Raw genomic sequence first — 17762 nt, forward strand, 5'->3', positions numbered from 1 at the left:
ACTACTACTACTACATCATTTTAGAATTGAATTGAAATCATAACAATACAAATACAATAACGAAGAGTTATTAACGGGCTGAAGAGTTGGGCTTTTCCTGGGCGGAATTAAAACAGGTCCACACACTCAAAATTCATACGTTTTAATTTATTATTGTTATTTAAATCAAAATTGTAATAAACTTAAAATTTGTATTGACATTCTCATTAATTTGAATGTGTAATATATCAAGATGCAAACAGATGCTTTAAATTGGAAAAAACTTTGTCTGGGATTTACATGAATAAATGATAGTAAAATAGTACTACTATATGATTCCAAATTTTTGTTGCGAAAGCTTTGCACTTTGATTGGTAAGAAAAAGAATTATATGAAATCAAATCTATACTAAGATATTTTTTCGATCAAATAATGGAATTATGTTTTTGAATGGAATTGTGAGTATTAGTTGGATGGATAGCGAGAGGAAATTGGATCCACACGACAAAAGGATTCTGAAAAATTAAATGAATGTTGGATCTGGATATATCATGAGATTGAATTATTTCGCCCAATATATGTCGAACTCACAAATTTAATGCTATTATTTATTTATTTATTTTTATTTTATTGTTTGTCTTGCTAAACGTTTCTAGGTTATAGACTACATCTAAGCAATGAAGATGCATTGTCATTTGAAAATTGGATCAAACATAAAACAAAATTTAAACTAAGTAATATATTAAGAATTACTATATTTTTTTTTGTTTTTAAATAATGAAAATTTACGATGGGTAAGGTGGGGTCGGAGGGGGTCGACTAATGTGGATTTTCTTCAATAAATCCATTAGTTTAGCTAGAACAATAAAGAAAACGATATCAATGGAAACAATTAAGAGATTAGTGTCGAAATCGAAACATGATAACACTATTTTCACTGTGTCCAACCCAATAAATCGCGTGCCGAAAAGAAACGTTTCCATTACCGTGAAACTGAGGGAGAATATAATTTTGAGGCCAAATGTTTATGAATGCAAAATTGTAAAATAAAGAAATAAATACACTAACCTCATTTATTGGGGGGGCCTCTAACAAAATAATGGGATTTAGAGTTACAATTCACTAAAACAACACATGGAAAGTCGGCATCATCTCTAGATGGACCTATGCCAACTTATATATGTTCGTGCATACTATTAATTGAAAATTTTATCTTGTTTTTCAATGATTGATTAAGACAAGACAAAATATATGTGAATCGTATGAAAAATATGTGCACCCATAATCGGCCAATGAAAATGAAATGTTAAAAGTTAAAACCTTGGGAATGATGACTCTTTTCCTTTTTGTTGTAGCAAGATCTGCCTCTCTGTTGCCAACTGCGTTACACCCCTGCGGGCGACTCTTTTCCTTTTTGCTCACACGCATTCACACATTCGAATGGCTATTAAGATTATTAACACAAAATCACAAATCCACACCCTAACTACTTATAAGACATTTTTCTTCAAATAGTAGTTAGTGATAAGTGTGTTTTTATACTTACTATTTCTTTATAATAGTATTTCTTTTATAGTATAGTGAGTGTATTAATATGTATATTATTGGTCTTCTTAAATTTTCCAAAAAATAATTACTCTTGAAAAAAGAGTATGGAAAATGCATGTTATAGGAGTATTAAACAAGCGAGGCAACAAAAGGAATACAGCCAATAGTAACATCGAAATAAATATTTGGTACACTTTCACTTTCTTATTTGTCATCTGTCGTGGTCTTATTTAATGAATAGATATCATATGAGTTTTCATAATTTACGCAATTTTAATTTTTAACTAGGCAATAAAGAGTTAAGACATTTAAAAAGTGAAACTACGTGCACCTAATTAAATGTATAAATAATTATTTTGATGTGATTGTTAAAAATTGATCGGTTCTTGTACTTTCGATAGATCATTGTACATTTTATTAGGTCCTTTCAATTCTGTATTAAATATCATTAAGTCTTGTTTATTTTACTTTCACATCATCAATTATTGTTTAAATATATTCCAGGCAATGAAAGAGAATAATTATTGTATTTGTATATAAGAATAAAAAAAAAACCTCGTTAAAAATGCATGAATACAATTATATATTTGAGCATTTTCTTTAAAAATTAACAATTCGATGGTTTCAAAATTATATTATTGATTTTGTACCACTAATTATTGCCATTGGCCTGGTCAATTATGCTGGATTAACATTTCTGGCATTTCAGTCCTATCTCATTCCACTAAATTCAAGATTAGCATTGTGGCCAATAAAACGCCAATATTTGTTTTCCCTTTTTCAAAAAGTAATTTTAATTAAACCGAAGAAAATTTTAACATATTGACATGGACAAGAATGCAGAATTGATACATTAGCATATCGAATTAATATAAATACTATACTGTACATAGGCTTTATCTTACACTCAATGGCGGATCCAGAAATAAAAAATCGTGGGGTCGGACAAACATGACCATATATACTTAAATATATTTTTAAAATTAAAATATATTACAAATGAAATATATCTATCTTATGTTAGCGAACATACACTTTTCACGGTGTACCATCAAGATGTTGTTCAATCAGTCATCATCTTACTTTGCATCTTAGGCTTGGACAAATTTCATCGCGGAAAACACTCTTTCAACTATTTCAAGCTTGTTTGAATTGTTATATACTATCCAACAATTTTCTAATCGTTGTGATTCTTGTTCAACTTAAGCATACAAGAGCTAACAAAAACTTGGAGATCTTTTTGAGAAAAAATCATTCTTAATCTAAAATGGAAGGTAATTAAAATCAATAATCAAAAGTAAAGATAATTATAATATCTACTAAAATTAGGGTAAAATTTTATTGTTACTATTAAATAAAATAAAAAAAAAGAAAAAATATGAAACATGATTAAAAGATGATAAATAAATTATGATATTGTATACGAAAATCTTGTGCCAAGCGGCTCTCTATATCTTAAAACTCTTAATTTTTCCTTCAATTAGAAATTTCTTTAATTAAAATTATGATAATGTAAAGCATTTGTGAAATTAGCACTGCTTCCTTTTTACTAGAGTAATAAACTAAAAGCCCAATTGCAAAAAGGAACATCATCTTCCCTATCATCGCATCTTTTTCCTTCGCCCATCATCCACCGATTACAATCAAATTAATCCAATGCATATTAGTATAGTTAAGAATAACAATGACGTTTTGTCGGCAAAGTTGCGCTGCTTGCCGTCTTGAGGATGAATCATAGGGCAGAATTCCGCATGCCGTGGGGTCGGGGGCCAGTGGCAGGAGTATTCCGGGCGGTTCTTCGGGTACGGCGGTGGGGTCGGCCGACCCCACTCGACCCCACCTGTCTCTGCCGCTGCTTACACTATGAAAAAAAATAATACATGCACGCAGATGAAATTGAACATAGCACTTCTTGTTATTTTTTTGTAATATGTAGTTAAGTTTAGTCACATATAGTTAATTAAATTAGAATTACAAAGTGGCGGAGAAAAAGTTCTCTTTCTTCTGCCCATAAATAATTTGGGTGTATCAAATTCTAAATATGGTGAGACTACATCACCATCCATAGATGTTTTCACGTATGATCCAAGAAATATATTATTTATCGACTACTTCATTATTTAGAATTAACATGTGCCCATTTGTAATTTTGTAGATAAAAAACAATTGCTACTATAGTGTCATATCTCTTTGACACACTTTTTACCTATAGATATAGGCCATATACACATATGAGTATATATGTTCTACCACCTTTTCCTTTTATTCCCATATGTCTCCCTATGCACTTTTATTTCCAAATTTAATTAGTCATCATAAATGAAAACAATTCAATTTCGTGTAAAATATCTTTTTCCAAATTCAACAAAGTGTACCAGAAATTTCTATGGCTTCGCACGTTTTACTATTTATTAGTAACACTCTGCATTTTCTTTAGTTAATTCAATTAATTATAAATCTAAATAATATCAATCGCTCAATGTGTAATGATACGTCTACTACAGTTTATCTTAATGTTTGAACTCAAAATAATAAAATTAGGGCGACATTCATTTATTATTGTACAATTGACCTTTTTTCGTGTAAAAATAATTGATCCTTCGTTCCAAAAGTGCCAATTATCCAAAAACAATTAATAATATCAACACTAGCTTGCAACTGGCAATCTTAGCAAGTAATACTAGACCCAGGTTTGGATCGCGTCCAGAATGATTCGGATTAGGGCCGAACCTAGAATGATGCAGGTTAAGTCGGTATCGGGCCATGATAACTCAGGTTTCGGGTCAAGCCCAGAATGACCCGAAGGCCAACATGATAAGTTCATGATATGGTCTCGATTTAATGGAAAACTAGTTGGATGCAAACCCATATCATATCGAAAAACAAGAGAAATTGGAAATAATATATAAGCATTTCTCGGCTTAATTAGTTTGAGGCCATTGGGCAAATATAAATCTATGACCCATAAAAAAATTAGTGCCAAATACTTTAGTAGTATCTTTAAAATAAATAGAAACAAATATACACGTGAGACATTATGATTCCTAATCTAATTATCCATCAAATGAAAGGTCCTTCTTGCTTTTTGGCTGTTTAAGACGCAAATCAATCACCAACGTCCACGAATAAATCATTGCCTATTTTTCCCAAATACTCCCTCCGTCCCGAACTACTTGCACTTATTTCCTTTCTGGGCGTCTCAAGTTATTTGCACTATTTCCATTTTTAGTAAAACGCCGCAATTGTTGACTTTGCTATACACTCATTCCTTAATCTCCGTGCCGAAAAGGAAATGTGCTAGTAGTCCGGGACGAAGGGAGTATCAATCTAGTCCTTACACAATTAATAATTTACAAATAGAATCATTGAAGAAAAAAAGGGTCTCATTATTATTCCTATCATACAGAATATTTTTCCCAAATATCAATCTAGTCCTTACACAATTAATAATTTACAAATAGAATCCTTGAAGAAAAAAAGGTCTCATTATTATTCCTATCATACAACCTTCTGTTTATTGCATGTCACTACTTTAATCAAGGAAATTTCAAATAATTCTCAACTTTTAAAAATCACAACCACATTAAAAATACTCCTAATGATTTCGTACTTCACTTCCTATAATTGCAATACAAGTTTCCTAACCACATTTTTGATATTATGTAAAATTGCTAAAGTGGAATTTCACGTTTCTAGAACCATATGATGAAACAACGTTCCAACTTCCAATTAATAATTGGATTATCTTTATATATTTCCTACTAGTGTCGGTATAGGAGGAGCTTTTGATATACCACCTATTTCGAAGGACTAAAGTGCAAATATTAGTAAGATATTTGTCATTTCTCTCCACCTTAAAATAGGCTGATCTCAGTTATGTAGTTGTGTAATTTCTGTTACATTAGCACTATTTATGTAATAAAAATTCGAGGGTGATGACACCTCCTTATCTTGTTGTTAGCCTTCTCCTTCTTGTCCATTGTCTCATCATTTAGCTCCCACTTACAGTACTTCCATTTTCCATCAAAAACCCAAAATCCCACCAAAGAAAAGTTAAAGAAGAAACAGAAGAGTCTCATCTTACAAACTGTTACTTCTCCATTGGTGGGAAACTTGTGATTTTTCCAAGAAATCGGCCCTCTTTTTTCGTTTTTCCATCTCTTTTGCTTTAACCCTTTTTTGGGTATTCTTGAAACAGCAGAGGAATTGATTGAGCTGCTGCAGCTAGCTGCATGCTTTACTTGGATTGAAAAAGATTTGATCTTTATTTGGAGTTCTGTTTTTCTCTCTGCAAAAATCATGAAATCTTTGAAGGTTAGCCTTATTTTTATGTAATGTATGCGTGTTATCTTTGTGTGTGTGTGTGTGTGAGAGAGAGAGAGAGAGAGAGAGAGATTGCAGACATACATCTTTATGTATATGAGTGATGCTTGATTGTTGGCCACAATAAAAATTGAATCTTGATTGCTCTTGAGCAAGATGAGGCCTTTATGCATTGAATAAATCAAGAATTTTAGATTAAATATCCAATGATTTTGAGTAATCTTTCATTAATTAGTGCTAAGTTCTAAAGATTTAAGATCCCAGTTTTTTACCTTTTCCTTCACTTGAGTTGCTTGAAAGGTAGCTTTGCCTCTTACTTAGTTGTAATCCACAATTAGATGCAAAGTTGACATCTTAACACAATCTCTCTCTTTATTGTTTAAGAACATTCTGTATTCAATTATTGCTCAATAGATTAAAGCAGAGCATTAAATTTAATCATTCTAGTCATATACTACTACCCTTTTAGAATTTAAATAATTGCACTTATTGGAATTATATATAATCATTTAACAGAAAAAGTGTATTCAAATTTATCTTCTCTCATTTATTTGGTGCAGTGTTGATGTCTGCTTCTGTTTGTACTGATCTGCACCAGCCCATGGTAGGGATATACACAGACTGGAATCCTTGTCCCCTAATGTGAATAGACCATTTTGCCCCTCCCCCAAAAATACCCTTCAAAAAATGACCAAACCAGCCAAATCCATTCTTTCCCTCCAAATCCTAACTGTTTTCTTGATCTCATTATCCTGTTTCAAGCTGTCCCAATGCCTACAATCAGAGGTGGAAGCCTTGCTAGAATTCAGGAAACACATAATTGATCCCTTAAACCACTTACAATCATGGAAAGATTCAGATTCAGATTCCCCTTGTAGATTCTATGGAATCCATTGTGATCAAGGAATGGTCACTGGGATCTCTCTAGACAATCTATCCCTCTCAGGGCAGATATCGCCATCGCTCTCCGCCCTGCACGGCCTCGCCTCCCTCGCCCTCACGTCTCACTTGCTAACAGGGCCTCTCCCGGCCGAGCTGAGCAAGTGCTCAAACCTCAAAGTCCTAAATGTCTCTGGTAACTACTTGAGTGGAAGTGTTCCTGATTTCTCAATGCTGACGAACTTGGAAGTGCTCGACTTGTCGCTTAACTCGTTCACAGGGCCGTTCCCGGGCTGGGTCGGGAGCCTGACCGGCTTAGTTTCATTAGGCCTTGGTATGAACAGCTACGATGAGGGCGAGATTCCTCACAGCATTGGCAAATTGAAGAAGTTGCAATGGCTCTACTTGGCTAACTCGAGCTTGAAGGGTGAGATACCCGAGTCCATCTTCGACTTGGAGGCGTTAGGCACGTTGGATATATGCATCAACAAGATCACAGGGAGGTTTCCGGCTTCCATCTCCAAGATGAGGAATTTGTTCAGGATTGAGCTGTACTCGAACAACCTCACAGGCGAAATCCCGGCTGGGCTAGCTAATCTGACCGATCTCGAGGAGTTTGATGTGTCGAACAACCAAATGCACGGTGTGATCCCAAAGGATATTGGGAGTTTGAAGAAACTAACTGTGTTCCAGTTGTTCAAGAACAACTTCTCAGGGGAGATTCCATCTGGTTTCGGAGAAATGCAGCATCTCAATGCATTTTCCATCTATAAAAACGCGTTCACAGGAATTTTCCCACAGAACCTAGGCCGTTTTTCGCCTTTGAATAGCATAGACATATCGGAGAACAGATTCTTCGGTCCGTTTCCTAAGTACTTGTGCCAGAACAAGAATCTTCAATACTTGCTTGCATTGGAGAATGATTTCTCAGGGGCGTTTCCGGATAGTTATGGTGATTGTATCCCTCTGCAGAGGCTGAGGGTTAGCCAGAACCGGCTCAACGGGTCCATTGCAGACAGGGTTTGGGGGCTTCCGAACGTGCAAGTCATGGATTTTAGTGATAACAGCTTCAGCGGGAGGGTGTCACCGGACATTGGGGCATCGTTGCAGCTGACAGAGCTAATGCTGTCAAACAACGGATTCTCGGGTGAGTTGCCTCGAGAGCTCGGTGGTCTTGCCTTAATGGAGCGTATCTACTTGAACAATAACAAATTCTCTGGTGGTATACCTTCACAGCTCGGGGCGTTGAAGCAGATCGCGTCGTTGCATTTGGAAGGGAACGCCTTATCCGGATACGTCCCTGCAGAGTTGGCTAACTGCACAAGATTGGTGGACTTGAATCTTGCTTCAAACCAGCTGAGTGGCTGGATTCCAAGGAGCTTCTCGAACATGGCCTCGTTGAACTCATTGAACCTCTCGAGAAACGAGCTAACAGGGTCGATCCCGAAGGACTTTGACAGGCTGAGGTTCTCATCCGTGGATCTGTCGGATAACCAGTTGTCAGGGAGTGTGCCTTGCTATTTCGTGATGGTGGCCGGTGACAAGGCACTCGCTGGGAACGACGGCCTCTGCTTAGACGACGACGAGGAGGAGGGGAAGAGGAAATTCACTGACTCTGCCTTGCCTCTCTGTGTTCATCAGAGAAATGGACACAAGAGCTTGATTAAGAGCAAGTTAGCGATGTTAAGCATCATCCTAGTCACCCTCATTGTCTTCCTCGTCGGGCTGCTGTTTGTGAGCCATAGGAATTTCAAGAAAGGCGAGGCAGCCGCGGGGATGGGAGACGAGAAGGGCGTGCTGCCTTGGAAGCTCGAGAGCTTCCAACAAGTGGAGTTTGATGTGGATGATATATACGATTTGGATGAGGATAACTTGATCGGGAGCGGGAGCACCGGGAAGGTGTATCGCCTTGACTTGAGCAAGGGCTGCGGAACCGTTGCTGTGAAGCAGCTGTGGAGGGGGAATGGGGTGAAGCTCATGGCTGCAGAGATGGAGATTCTTGGAAAGATTAGGCATAGGAATATAGTCAAATTGTATGCTTGTTTGATGAAAGAAGGCTCGAATTTCTTGGTTTTCGAGTACATGTCGAATGGGAACTTGTTCCAGGCTCTGCACCGAGAGATCAAGGCCGGTAAGCCGGAGCTGGATTGGTATCAACGGTACAAGATCGCGGTCGGGGCTGCAAAAGGCATCGCCTACTTGCACCACGACTGCAGCCCGCCTATCATTCACAGAGACATCAAGTCGACTAACATACTACTCGATGAGGACTACGAGGCCAAAATCGCTGATTTTGGCGTTGCGAAGGTGGCTGATCAGTCCTCTCCGAAGGGGTCCGAGTGGAGCAGCTTTGCCGGGACCCATGGCTACTTTGCACCGGGTAATTCAGGTTCAAAGAATGCTTCCAAAAAAAGGGCGTTTTTTCGACTTAGGGCTAATTTTTGTTTTTTTTTGGTATGCAGAGATGGCCTATTCCCTCAAGGTGACGGAGAAGAGCGACGTGTACAGCTTTGGGGTCGTGCTGATGGAGCTCGTGACGGGGAGGAGGCCGGTGGAGGAGGAGTTCGGGGACGGGAAGGACTTGGTGTATTGGGTTTCGACTCATCTCAGCAGCAGGGAGGCTGTGATCAAGGTTCTTGATCCGAAGGCGGTGCCTCAGCTCGTTCAGGACGACGCGATCAAGGTGTTGAAGATCGCGACGTTGTGCACGTCGAAGCTACCGAATCTGCGGCCGAGCATGAAGGAGGTGATCAAGATGCTTGTGGATGCTGAGCCTGGGGCTGGCTTGAGGTCTCCAGATAGTGTGGAGAGGAATGAAAAAGGGGTGTGTTTAGACCATTTTGGAGATGGTTTTTAAATTTGGTTTTTGTGTAGATAATTGTTAATTTAAGTGTTTTTGAGATTTTAAGGTTGGTTGAAATCTCAATATATATGTATGTTATAGATTGATTATGAATGTCTCATTTTGTATGATTTCAACAGCAATTTATGCAGGCAGGAAGTGCTGCTTGGGGTTATTTACTAGTACTTGTATTTAAATATATTCATGTATCGAAATAAGTTGAGACATTTGATTATTTTTACAACAATTTATAATATTAAAATAAAAATAACATTAACAAAATGCTAACATAGAATGCTCAAAATATGCATAGTAAGTGACACATTCATCTCTCTCTATAAAATCTACTTATAGTTACTCTATTTAATTTTTTTTAAAGCTTGTCAGCTATCGCAGTGGCATAATATTAATATTCTTCCTATTTCCTAATACTCTATTCCATTACATGTGCGAAAATAATTAAATACACTATACATTAAATTATATGTTCAGACTACCTATAATATCCTTATTGATCACGACTGTAGTAGCATAACATAATTGCCATTTAATTAACAATGTAAATTAAATCTCAATATCCCAAATCACTACCATTTTGGCAGAACGCTAAGAGGTGGAATTCCAAATCAAATCATCATCAAGTCGAACAGATATTAATCTTGGTCCCAGTTTCATAAATCAATGATGAATGATCATAATCTTCCAATTATGCTTATTTTCAACTTAGGTGCTGTTCGATTTCCAAGATAAAATAATATCAAGATACAATTTATAATTGAGTTGTGAGATTATTTTAGTCACATGAGGTTAGTTATGACTAATTATCCCATGATTATCCATCTATGATTGAATTGTGGGGTTGAATCTCATGAACCAAATGCACTACAAATTTAATTCCGGATACAATCTTACAGACCGAACACTCCCTATTCTATTATTTCATCGATTAGTAAACCTCATTCTCTCAATAATGAAACAGAACTCAAATAGCATTAAAATTCTTCCTCATCAAGGCTTCAATTAGTAGTGTAAAGTTCACATTTATATTTTTGTAAAAAATAAAATTTTAAAATAGGTGGAATTCCGATATCAAAATTTTCTAACAAAAAGTCGCATATATCGTGATTTTAGAAATTGATAATCGGACCGACCATAATCTCCCAATTATGATTATTTTCATTTTTTTTCAACATTTCGTCGATCACTAAACCCGTCCTTATCACTACAAAGCGCAGCTCAGCTCAGCTCGTTTTCATTGACTACGCGCTCCCTCTCTGTGTGTGTCTCTCCAGTTGCAGACTCGGTCTTGGTCCTCACTCCTCTCTCTCAGCCGCGTAATTCCCTTTGTCTTTTCCTCCTCTCCCATCCCCTTAAAACTCACCATAAAAATCCAGTCTTTACAATATTCAAGAATCTCGGTGTCTCTCTCTCTAACCATGAGAAAGCCTTCTCGATGGCTATGAAAGCTTCCCTCCTCGGCCTCCTCTTCGTCTCCCTCCTCCCCTTCTCCCATTCCCTCTCCACCGTCGCCATTTCCGAAACCAACAACCAAACCCTCATCTGCGCCCTAATCAAATCCCAAAATTCGATCTTTTCCCTCAATTGCACCCTCTTCCCTCGGAGAACTCAGCTCCTCCTCAGCCCCGCGCCGCCCTCTCTCACCGCGATCGCTGCCGGAGACGGCTTCGTCTGCGCCCTGAGCTCCTCTCGCCCCACCAACAAATCCCTCATCTTCTGCTGGAGATTCTCAGACGCCGCCATTCCCATGGACCGCAAGCGAATCTACAACGGCACTTTGCTAACCGATTTGACCTCCTCGAATTCCCGCATTTGCGGCATCCACGCCGGCGCCGGCGCGGAGTGCTGGCCGATGAGAAGCGGCGGAGATGCCGGCAGCAGCGGCGGAGTCTTCGCTTCGAGCCTCGCGGCGGGAGATGATTTTTTATGTGGTTTGTCGAAATCCGGAGAGATCTCATGCTCCGGTGTTGATCGGAATGGGACCGGCGATTGGCCTACCGGGAAATTCAACGTTGTCGGGGCTGGTTTTCGTGACGCGTGTGGGGTTAGAGGGAATGGGAGCTTGGAATGCTGGGGTGGAAATTTGGCGGGAGAGGTGCCTCAGGGGGGATTTAAATCGGTTGCGATTGGGGAGGATCGCGTCTGCGCGATAAGAGCAGACGGCCGAGTTGTTTGTCGAGGGAGAGGGGAGTTTAGTTTGCCTGAGTCTTTGAGGGATGAGGAATTTGTAGCCATTCAAGGAAGGAGATACATTTTTTGTGGTGTTTTGAACTCTAACAATAGCTTGGTGTGTTGGGGTGATGAGGTTCTTGATAGTGATTCATTTTTGTTTGGTGATGTTGTGCCATTGCCTTGTAGAGTTAAGGAGGAGTGTGGTTGTGGTTCTTGGCCTAATTATGGTGAGTATTGTGTGGATGAAGGGCTAGTGATGTGTCAGCCTTGTGATCCAGAGCTGCCGGTGGCGCCTGCACGGGTTCCTACACCGGTTCCTCCGCCGTCTGGTGGTGGCAAGAAATGGAGTAGGGGAATGGTGGCCTTTATGGTGGTTGGGTGTGTTGGGACTTTGTCAACACTGGTGGCCTTGTGTGTGTTCTTGTTTTTGCGGTATATTAAGATTAGGGGAAGTCGGATCCACGACTCTGGTCGTCTGGAAGAGGGCGTGGGGGAGGGCGAACCCGGCTCGCCTCAACTAGTGAGGCGGCCGGCTTTGGAGAAGAAACTTAGCCACTTGATCAGCACCGGTAACGGAGGCCATTTGGAGGAGTTCTCTCTCGGAGTGTTGCTCATGGCTACCGATAATTTCTCCGAGGAGCTCAAGATCGGGAGCGGTAGCTTCGGATCGGTCTATCGTGCCACATTGGAGGACGGACGCCTAGTGGCAGTCAAGAGAGCCGAGTCCTCGGTGTCTTCCTCGTACGCAATGGCCAGCAAACGGGGGCAGGAGGATAGGGACATTGCGTTTGTGAATGAGCTCGAGTTCTTGTCCCGCCTCAACCACAAGAACCTCGTTAAATTATTGGGCTATTGCGAAGAATCGGGCGAGCTCGTACTCGTATACGAGCATTTGGACAATGGAACCCTATCCGATCATCTTCACAAGTTCGAGAAGTCCTCGCTCATGTCGTGGCCCGTTCGGATCAAAGTGGCTCTCGACGCGGCTCGGGGGATCGAATACCTGCACGCGTACGCCGTGCCAAGCATCATCCACCGTGACATCAAGCCGTCCAACATATTGCTTGATTCCAGAGGAGGCGCCAAGGTGTCCGACTTCGGCCTCTCGCTGTGGGGCCCAGACGAGGACGAGTCCCACCTGTCGCAACTGGCCGCAGGGACGATGGGGTACATGGACCCTGAATACTACAGGCTTCAGCTCCTGACAACCAAGAGCGATGTCTATAGTTTCGGGGTTGTAATGTTGGAGTTGATCTCGGGTTGCAAGGCGATCCACAAGAACGAGTTTGGCGTGCCTAGGAACGTAGTGGACTACGTTGTCCCTTACATAATACAAGACGACATCCATCGAGTGTTGGATCCGAGGGTGGCCCCTCCATCTCCTTTCGAGATTGAGGCGGTGATGTACGTTGGGTACTTGGCCGCCGATTGCGTCACGCAAGAGGGCCGGTATCGGCCGACGATGAGCGAAGTTGTAAATAGCTTAGATCGGGCATTGGAGGCATGTTTGGCACCCCAGGTGTTGTCTAGATCAGCTAGTGTCTCATCAACGTAAATTTTTTGGTGAAATATTCTTTCCTAAGTAAACTTAGTCTGAATCAAATTCATACAAGAATTGGTACATATATTTGTAGAATCCAATAAAAATACAAATTCAGATTTTGATGCAATGTCTCAATACAATTTTAGTTGCCATTTCTACCTAATACTACAAAATGACGTCGTTTAACTAACACTCCCAACTCTACTCTGCAGAAAGTCAAACGCAAGCCTGTAAAATTGAAAGTCACATTCTTGACCAAGTAGCACCCTATGATTGATTTTGAATTATCAACTATTTTAATACTATTAAGACATCAAATATTCAAGAATTGGACCATTTTCATTTTCTTAGAAGAGAAAAAAATTTCCAGTCAAATGGAGTAAAAATCAAGGCATAAAGATCTATAACGTGTGACACCATTTCTCACACAAAGAAGAAAAGATAGAATGTGACAAACTAGCACGACCTATGCAAATTCAAGAACAACATATACATACTAGAAAAATATAGATATAATTGAACAAGTCATTGCAACATCAAGAGCATATAATCGACTTGCATAAACATCGATAATCAGTCTTGAAGACGTCAACAATGAAAAGCACGAGCACTAACGAAAACGCAGCAATGGCTAATTTGAATCGCTTCATCTATGTACAAACATGGATGAATTGAAGAAAAAACTTGCAAATTGGTATACGAAGAGATGATGTTCTTTATTCTTCCCGATCATCCCAAAGCAGTGAAACATGGTATTTTCTTCGGTAAGGCAATAGTTACGAATTTGATATCTTTTCTCTATATTTATGTACCTCCCTTTCGCACGAATCTTGCTCCATTTCTAGAGCTGAGCCATTTTTATGCAGCCAGTGAGCCCACCGCAGCTCCCTTTTTCGTGAGAAGCTCTGTCAGTACGCTGTCAATTTCTGAGAATACCTCCTCTTTGGGGAGAGTTCCGTCCACCTGCAGTTAAGGTGCGAAACGTTAGGTTCTCGACTAGCTATGGTTCACTCAAGCAAGCAGAGAATCTCAACAAGGATCACTAGTGATTATAGTCGATCTATAGGAAGAGGAAGAGAGAAATTCAAGAGATTATTGTATCATACTTTGACTATCTGGTCTTCATATAATGAAAGCACGGACTCCACGTTGCTGTTATGAGTGAGCAAACGCAGTTTAACCTGAAAGACGAAGATAAAGCCGTGTCACAGGCTAGACATGTGAAAGAGAGATCAGAAGACAAAAACAACATGAAGCAGTTGATAAAATGTTTAATGGTTGAAGCCAAAGGACTTGAGTTTGAGACCACCATGATGGAGCCTTTAAAATTTTTGTTTATCTGATCAAAGAAAAAAGTGCAGACCTTTTCTTCAGTGTCGTCAAAACGTTGCGTGAGTCTTGCAGCGATTTCTTCTGTTTCTGGGGGAGAATATGTAAGATGGTATATTTTCCCGGTGACGGGATCTAGTCTGCGGCCAACAACTCTCTCAACAAGGATCTCTTCAGGGACCTGCATTCGTTTCAAAATCAAATTAAGTAACACGTTTAACATTGAATTCAAATAATACCCAACTAGTTGAAGGAATAAATAATTTCAATAAAAAAGAGCACAAGACCAATAGTAGAACCTCACTTCGAGAAGAATGAAGATATCTGGAACGAAACCGAATTTCTTGAGAGCGGTAGCTTGGGATTCGCTTCTTGGATATCCGTCGAGGAGCCACCCGTTCTCCTGAGAATCTTGCTGTGCTAACCGCTCTTTAACCATCTGCAACCAGCAACAGAGGTGAGTTTGTTTGTGGAAGTTGTACCCAATAAATCTTGGATTTTTTATAAGTGGGAAAATGAACAGCATATAAACAAAGGCTACCATGACAACTATTTCGTTGGGAACAAGCTTCCCCATTTCCATGAATTCCTTAGCACGCTTCCCGTTTTCAGTCCCTGCAGCAACTTCAGCCCGAAGAAGATCTCCTGCCGCAATGTGCACCAAGTTATACTGCAGAGTAACAAAAAAACTTAGTAAAACACATTATGCTTATCTTTTGTGGGAAAGAATGTTGATTACCTGATACTCCATATTTCACCATTTAAGCTCAAGGAGGAAAGAGTTTTAGATACAATGGCAGCACACATAGAAATGGATTCGAGAAAATGACAATCACAACAACGGAACTACTTTCTTGTTAACCATCAACTGTCTGATATCCTACCTTTTCTTTTAACTTTCATGTAGAGGGGAATATAAGAAAAGGCACACGCGACACCTAACACATAACTGCAATGGCAGTGCACGATAATCACGAGCAATCAAACTACAACATGAGCGGCGTTACATCTACAATTCTGTCTATTCATTGGGATCTTCATGAGAATTCCCTTTTCCCTATATCATTCAGAAACAGGCTCGCGTGCCTGGCTTCTCCTATCCCTACTACCCTACTAAGAAATTTCGACCCATTCTTTATCTTCCCCTAATCCCAACTTCCAAGATAATGTAGGTAGTCCAATATATTCATAAAATTAATATAATGGTTCATTGGTTTGCTTATGATATCTGAAAACAACTCTCACTTTGTTTCATTTAGGTAAACTGATAAATCAATTGATCATCCACCAGCCAACACTGGAGTGAATGTATAATGTGAAATTAATTGCATTAAACAGAAATTTTCACTCCTCATGAGATTCCAACTCAGGCCTTCATCCACCAAGGAGATGTATTCACCATGAAAGACAGAAAATTATTTTCCATTCTCATTTGTCACGTTAATTTTCATATTTAAACTTTTCACTATACATATATACTCAATATTACAAAACTCCAATAAAAAAAAAAACTAAATTTGCAAAACAAAAAACAAGAAATACCTTTTTAGTAATAAGCTCACATTGAGTTCCTTTCCCAGAAGCAGGAGCTCCTGATATCATAACCCTCAATGGCTCCCCCTTTTGACCAGAAGCAACAACCTATTTTCATTTCTCAGCCACAAAATCAATATATATTCACCCCCAAAAAAATCATCACCAAAAAAAAGAGAATCTTTACCTGAAAACCAGGAACAGCTTTCGATTTCCTGAAATGGGTGGTTTGCAACGGATTTTGATTTAAACGAAGAGAGATAGAGGCGAGCTGCGAAGGTTTCGAAGTGGGGAGGAGATGACTGGGTGTAGGAGCTAAGGGCTTGTTTGGATGGAAAGATGCTGCTTTGAAATTCACGGTATTGCAGCTGCAGGAAGACGCCATCTTCTTCTGTTCTCCCAAACAGTCCCTTGATTTTCCGGTGATGTGCAAAATGGTGACCAGAAATGATACTCTATGTAGAAACGAAGAAATTATAATTATTGCTGTTATTATTTTTATTTATTTGGATCGTTTGATTTAATTGAGATATAGCTAAGAAAGGCGGAGAGCCGTCCACGTGGCATAGGATGTAGGATTTAATAGGGCAGGGAAGGCTAGGGTTTGGTTAATTAATCAAGATTGTGCTATAATTTTGTTTTGGTATGAAATTGATTGTAATAAACTAGTTTGGGCCAATGTTGATTGTTATAAACTAGTAAGGAGTTGAATAACTAGACTATTACTCCCACCATTCACTAATGAGTAAAAATTTAGTGGTCAAAGCATACCACATGGCAATGTGATATGATATGTCCCACTAATAATACTTTGACAAATGGATTTATAGAAGTCCAACTAAATACTTTCATCCTTTTCTAAAAATGGACATTATTATAAAATTTGGAAAGTCCAAAAATTAATACCACCTATATAATGAATACATGTATAACACACTTATATATTTTGTTACCAAATTAGTTGTCAATAAGAATGCAGACGAGTATTTAATATAACAAAATTAAGGTCATTTGCCACCTTTATGTTTAATAGTATAATTATTCATATATGTGCAATGGTAAAATAATATAAAAATGAAACTATATAATTATTCCTAATTTCGCATAGTTAATGTAATGCCACTGAATTTTTTTTATAATTTAATTTATAGTTACATTTTTTATTTGTGATTTTTCGCACAGTTAGTGTAATGATAACTTAAATTTGTTGTTTACTTTATTTCTTGTTTTATATGTATGCAAAAAATTACAAATGATTACCATAACCTTAAACTAAATCATAAACAAAATTTGTTAGCATTATATTAAACGTATGTAACTATGATTGATTATATAGTTTCATTTTTATACTTATTTTACCATTGTTAAAGACTATATGAATAATTATATTAAATATATAAGTAGCTAATAATAAGAAAATGACATAAAAGTTAATTTTATTATATTAAATTATCATTGACATACCATAAAAAACTCTAAAAATCAAAATATAATAAGTTAATTACTACATATATTTTGTTTATTAAATTATTTTTAGAATTAGAAATATAAAAGGACGAAATAAATTTTACTAGTTCATAGTGGAAGTATTTTGGT

At 38.4% G+C, this 17762-nt stretch overlaps 3 protein-coding genes across 3 annotated transcripts; 2 read left to right on the forward strand and 1 right to left on the reverse strand.

Annotated features, from left to right (window-relative positions):
* Positions 1-5411: 5411 nt before the first annotated feature.
* On the forward strand, positions 5412-9746 carry LOC121806833 (receptor protein-tyrosine kinase CEPR2-like). The gene is made up of 3 exons (XM_042206993.1): positions 5412-5841; positions 6411-9109; positions 9192-9746. Exons 2-3 carry the CDS (start codon positions 6538-6540, stop codon positions 9584-9586), a joined length of 2967 nt encoding a protein of 988 aa, XP_042062927.1. The 5' UTR covers positions 5412-5841; positions 6411-6537; the 3' UTR covers positions 9587-9746.
* A 1131-nt stretch (positions 9747-10877) lies between these two features.
* Positions 10878-13431, forward strand: LOC121806841 (serine/threonine-protein kinase-like protein CCR4). The gene has a single exon (XM_042207002.1). The coding sequence runs from the start codon at positions 11025-11027 to the stop codon at positions 13314-13316; it is 2292 nt and encodes a 763-aa protein (XP_042062936.1). The 5' UTR covers positions 10878-11024; the 3' UTR covers positions 13317-13431.
* A 367-nt stretch (positions 13432-13798) lies between these two features.
* On the reverse strand, positions 13799-16637 carry LOC121793281 (adenylate kinase, chloroplastic-like). The gene is made up of 7 exons (XM_042191339.1): positions 16354-16637; positions 16176-16274; positions 15175-15303; positions 14938-15072; positions 14668-14814; positions 14411-14485; positions 13799-14267 (listed from the first exon to the last, which is right to left on the reverse strand). The coding sequence occupies exons 1-7, from the start codon at positions 16549-16551 to the stop codon at positions 14163-14165; spliced, it is 888 nt and encodes a 295-aa protein (XP_042047273.1). The 5' UTR covers positions 16552-16637; the 3' UTR covers positions 13799-14162.
* Positions 16638-17762: the final 1125 nt, after the last annotated feature.

This window comes from Salvia splendens, chromosome 1 (assembly GCF_004379255.2).
Source record: "Salvia splendens isolate huo1 chromosome 1, SspV2, whole genome shotgun sequence".
Lineage (NCBI taxonomy): Eukaryota > Viridiplantae > Streptophyta > Magnoliopsida > Lamiales > Lamiaceae > Salvia > Salvia splendens.

Bases quoted from the DNA above. Each gene is read 5' to 3' on its own strand.
- LOC121806833 (XM_042206993.1), top strand. From the start codon at position 6,538: ATGACCAAACCAGCCAAATCCATTCTTTCCCTCCAAATCCTAACTGTT. The intron at 9,110-9,191 runs GTAATTCAGGTT...TTTGGTATGCAG, and splicing joins CCATGGCTACTTTGCACCGG to AGATGGCCTATTCCCTCAAG.
- LOC121806841 (XM_042207002.1), top strand. From the start codon at position 11,025: ATGGCTATGAAAGCTTCCCTCCTCGGCCTCCTCTTCGTCTCCCTCCTC.
- LOC121793281 (XM_042191339.1), bottom strand. From the start codon at position 16,551: ATGGCGTCTTCCTGCAGCTGCAATACCGTGAATTTCAAAGCAGCATCT. The intron at 15,073-15,174 runs GTAGCCTTTGTT...TGCTGGTTGCAG, and splicing joins CCAACGAAATAGTTGTCATG to ATGGTTAAAGAGCGGTTAGC. The intron at 14,268-14,410 runs GTATGATACAAT...CCTTAACTGCAG, and splicing joins ATGAAGACCAGATAGTCAAA to GTGGACGGAACTCTCCCCAA.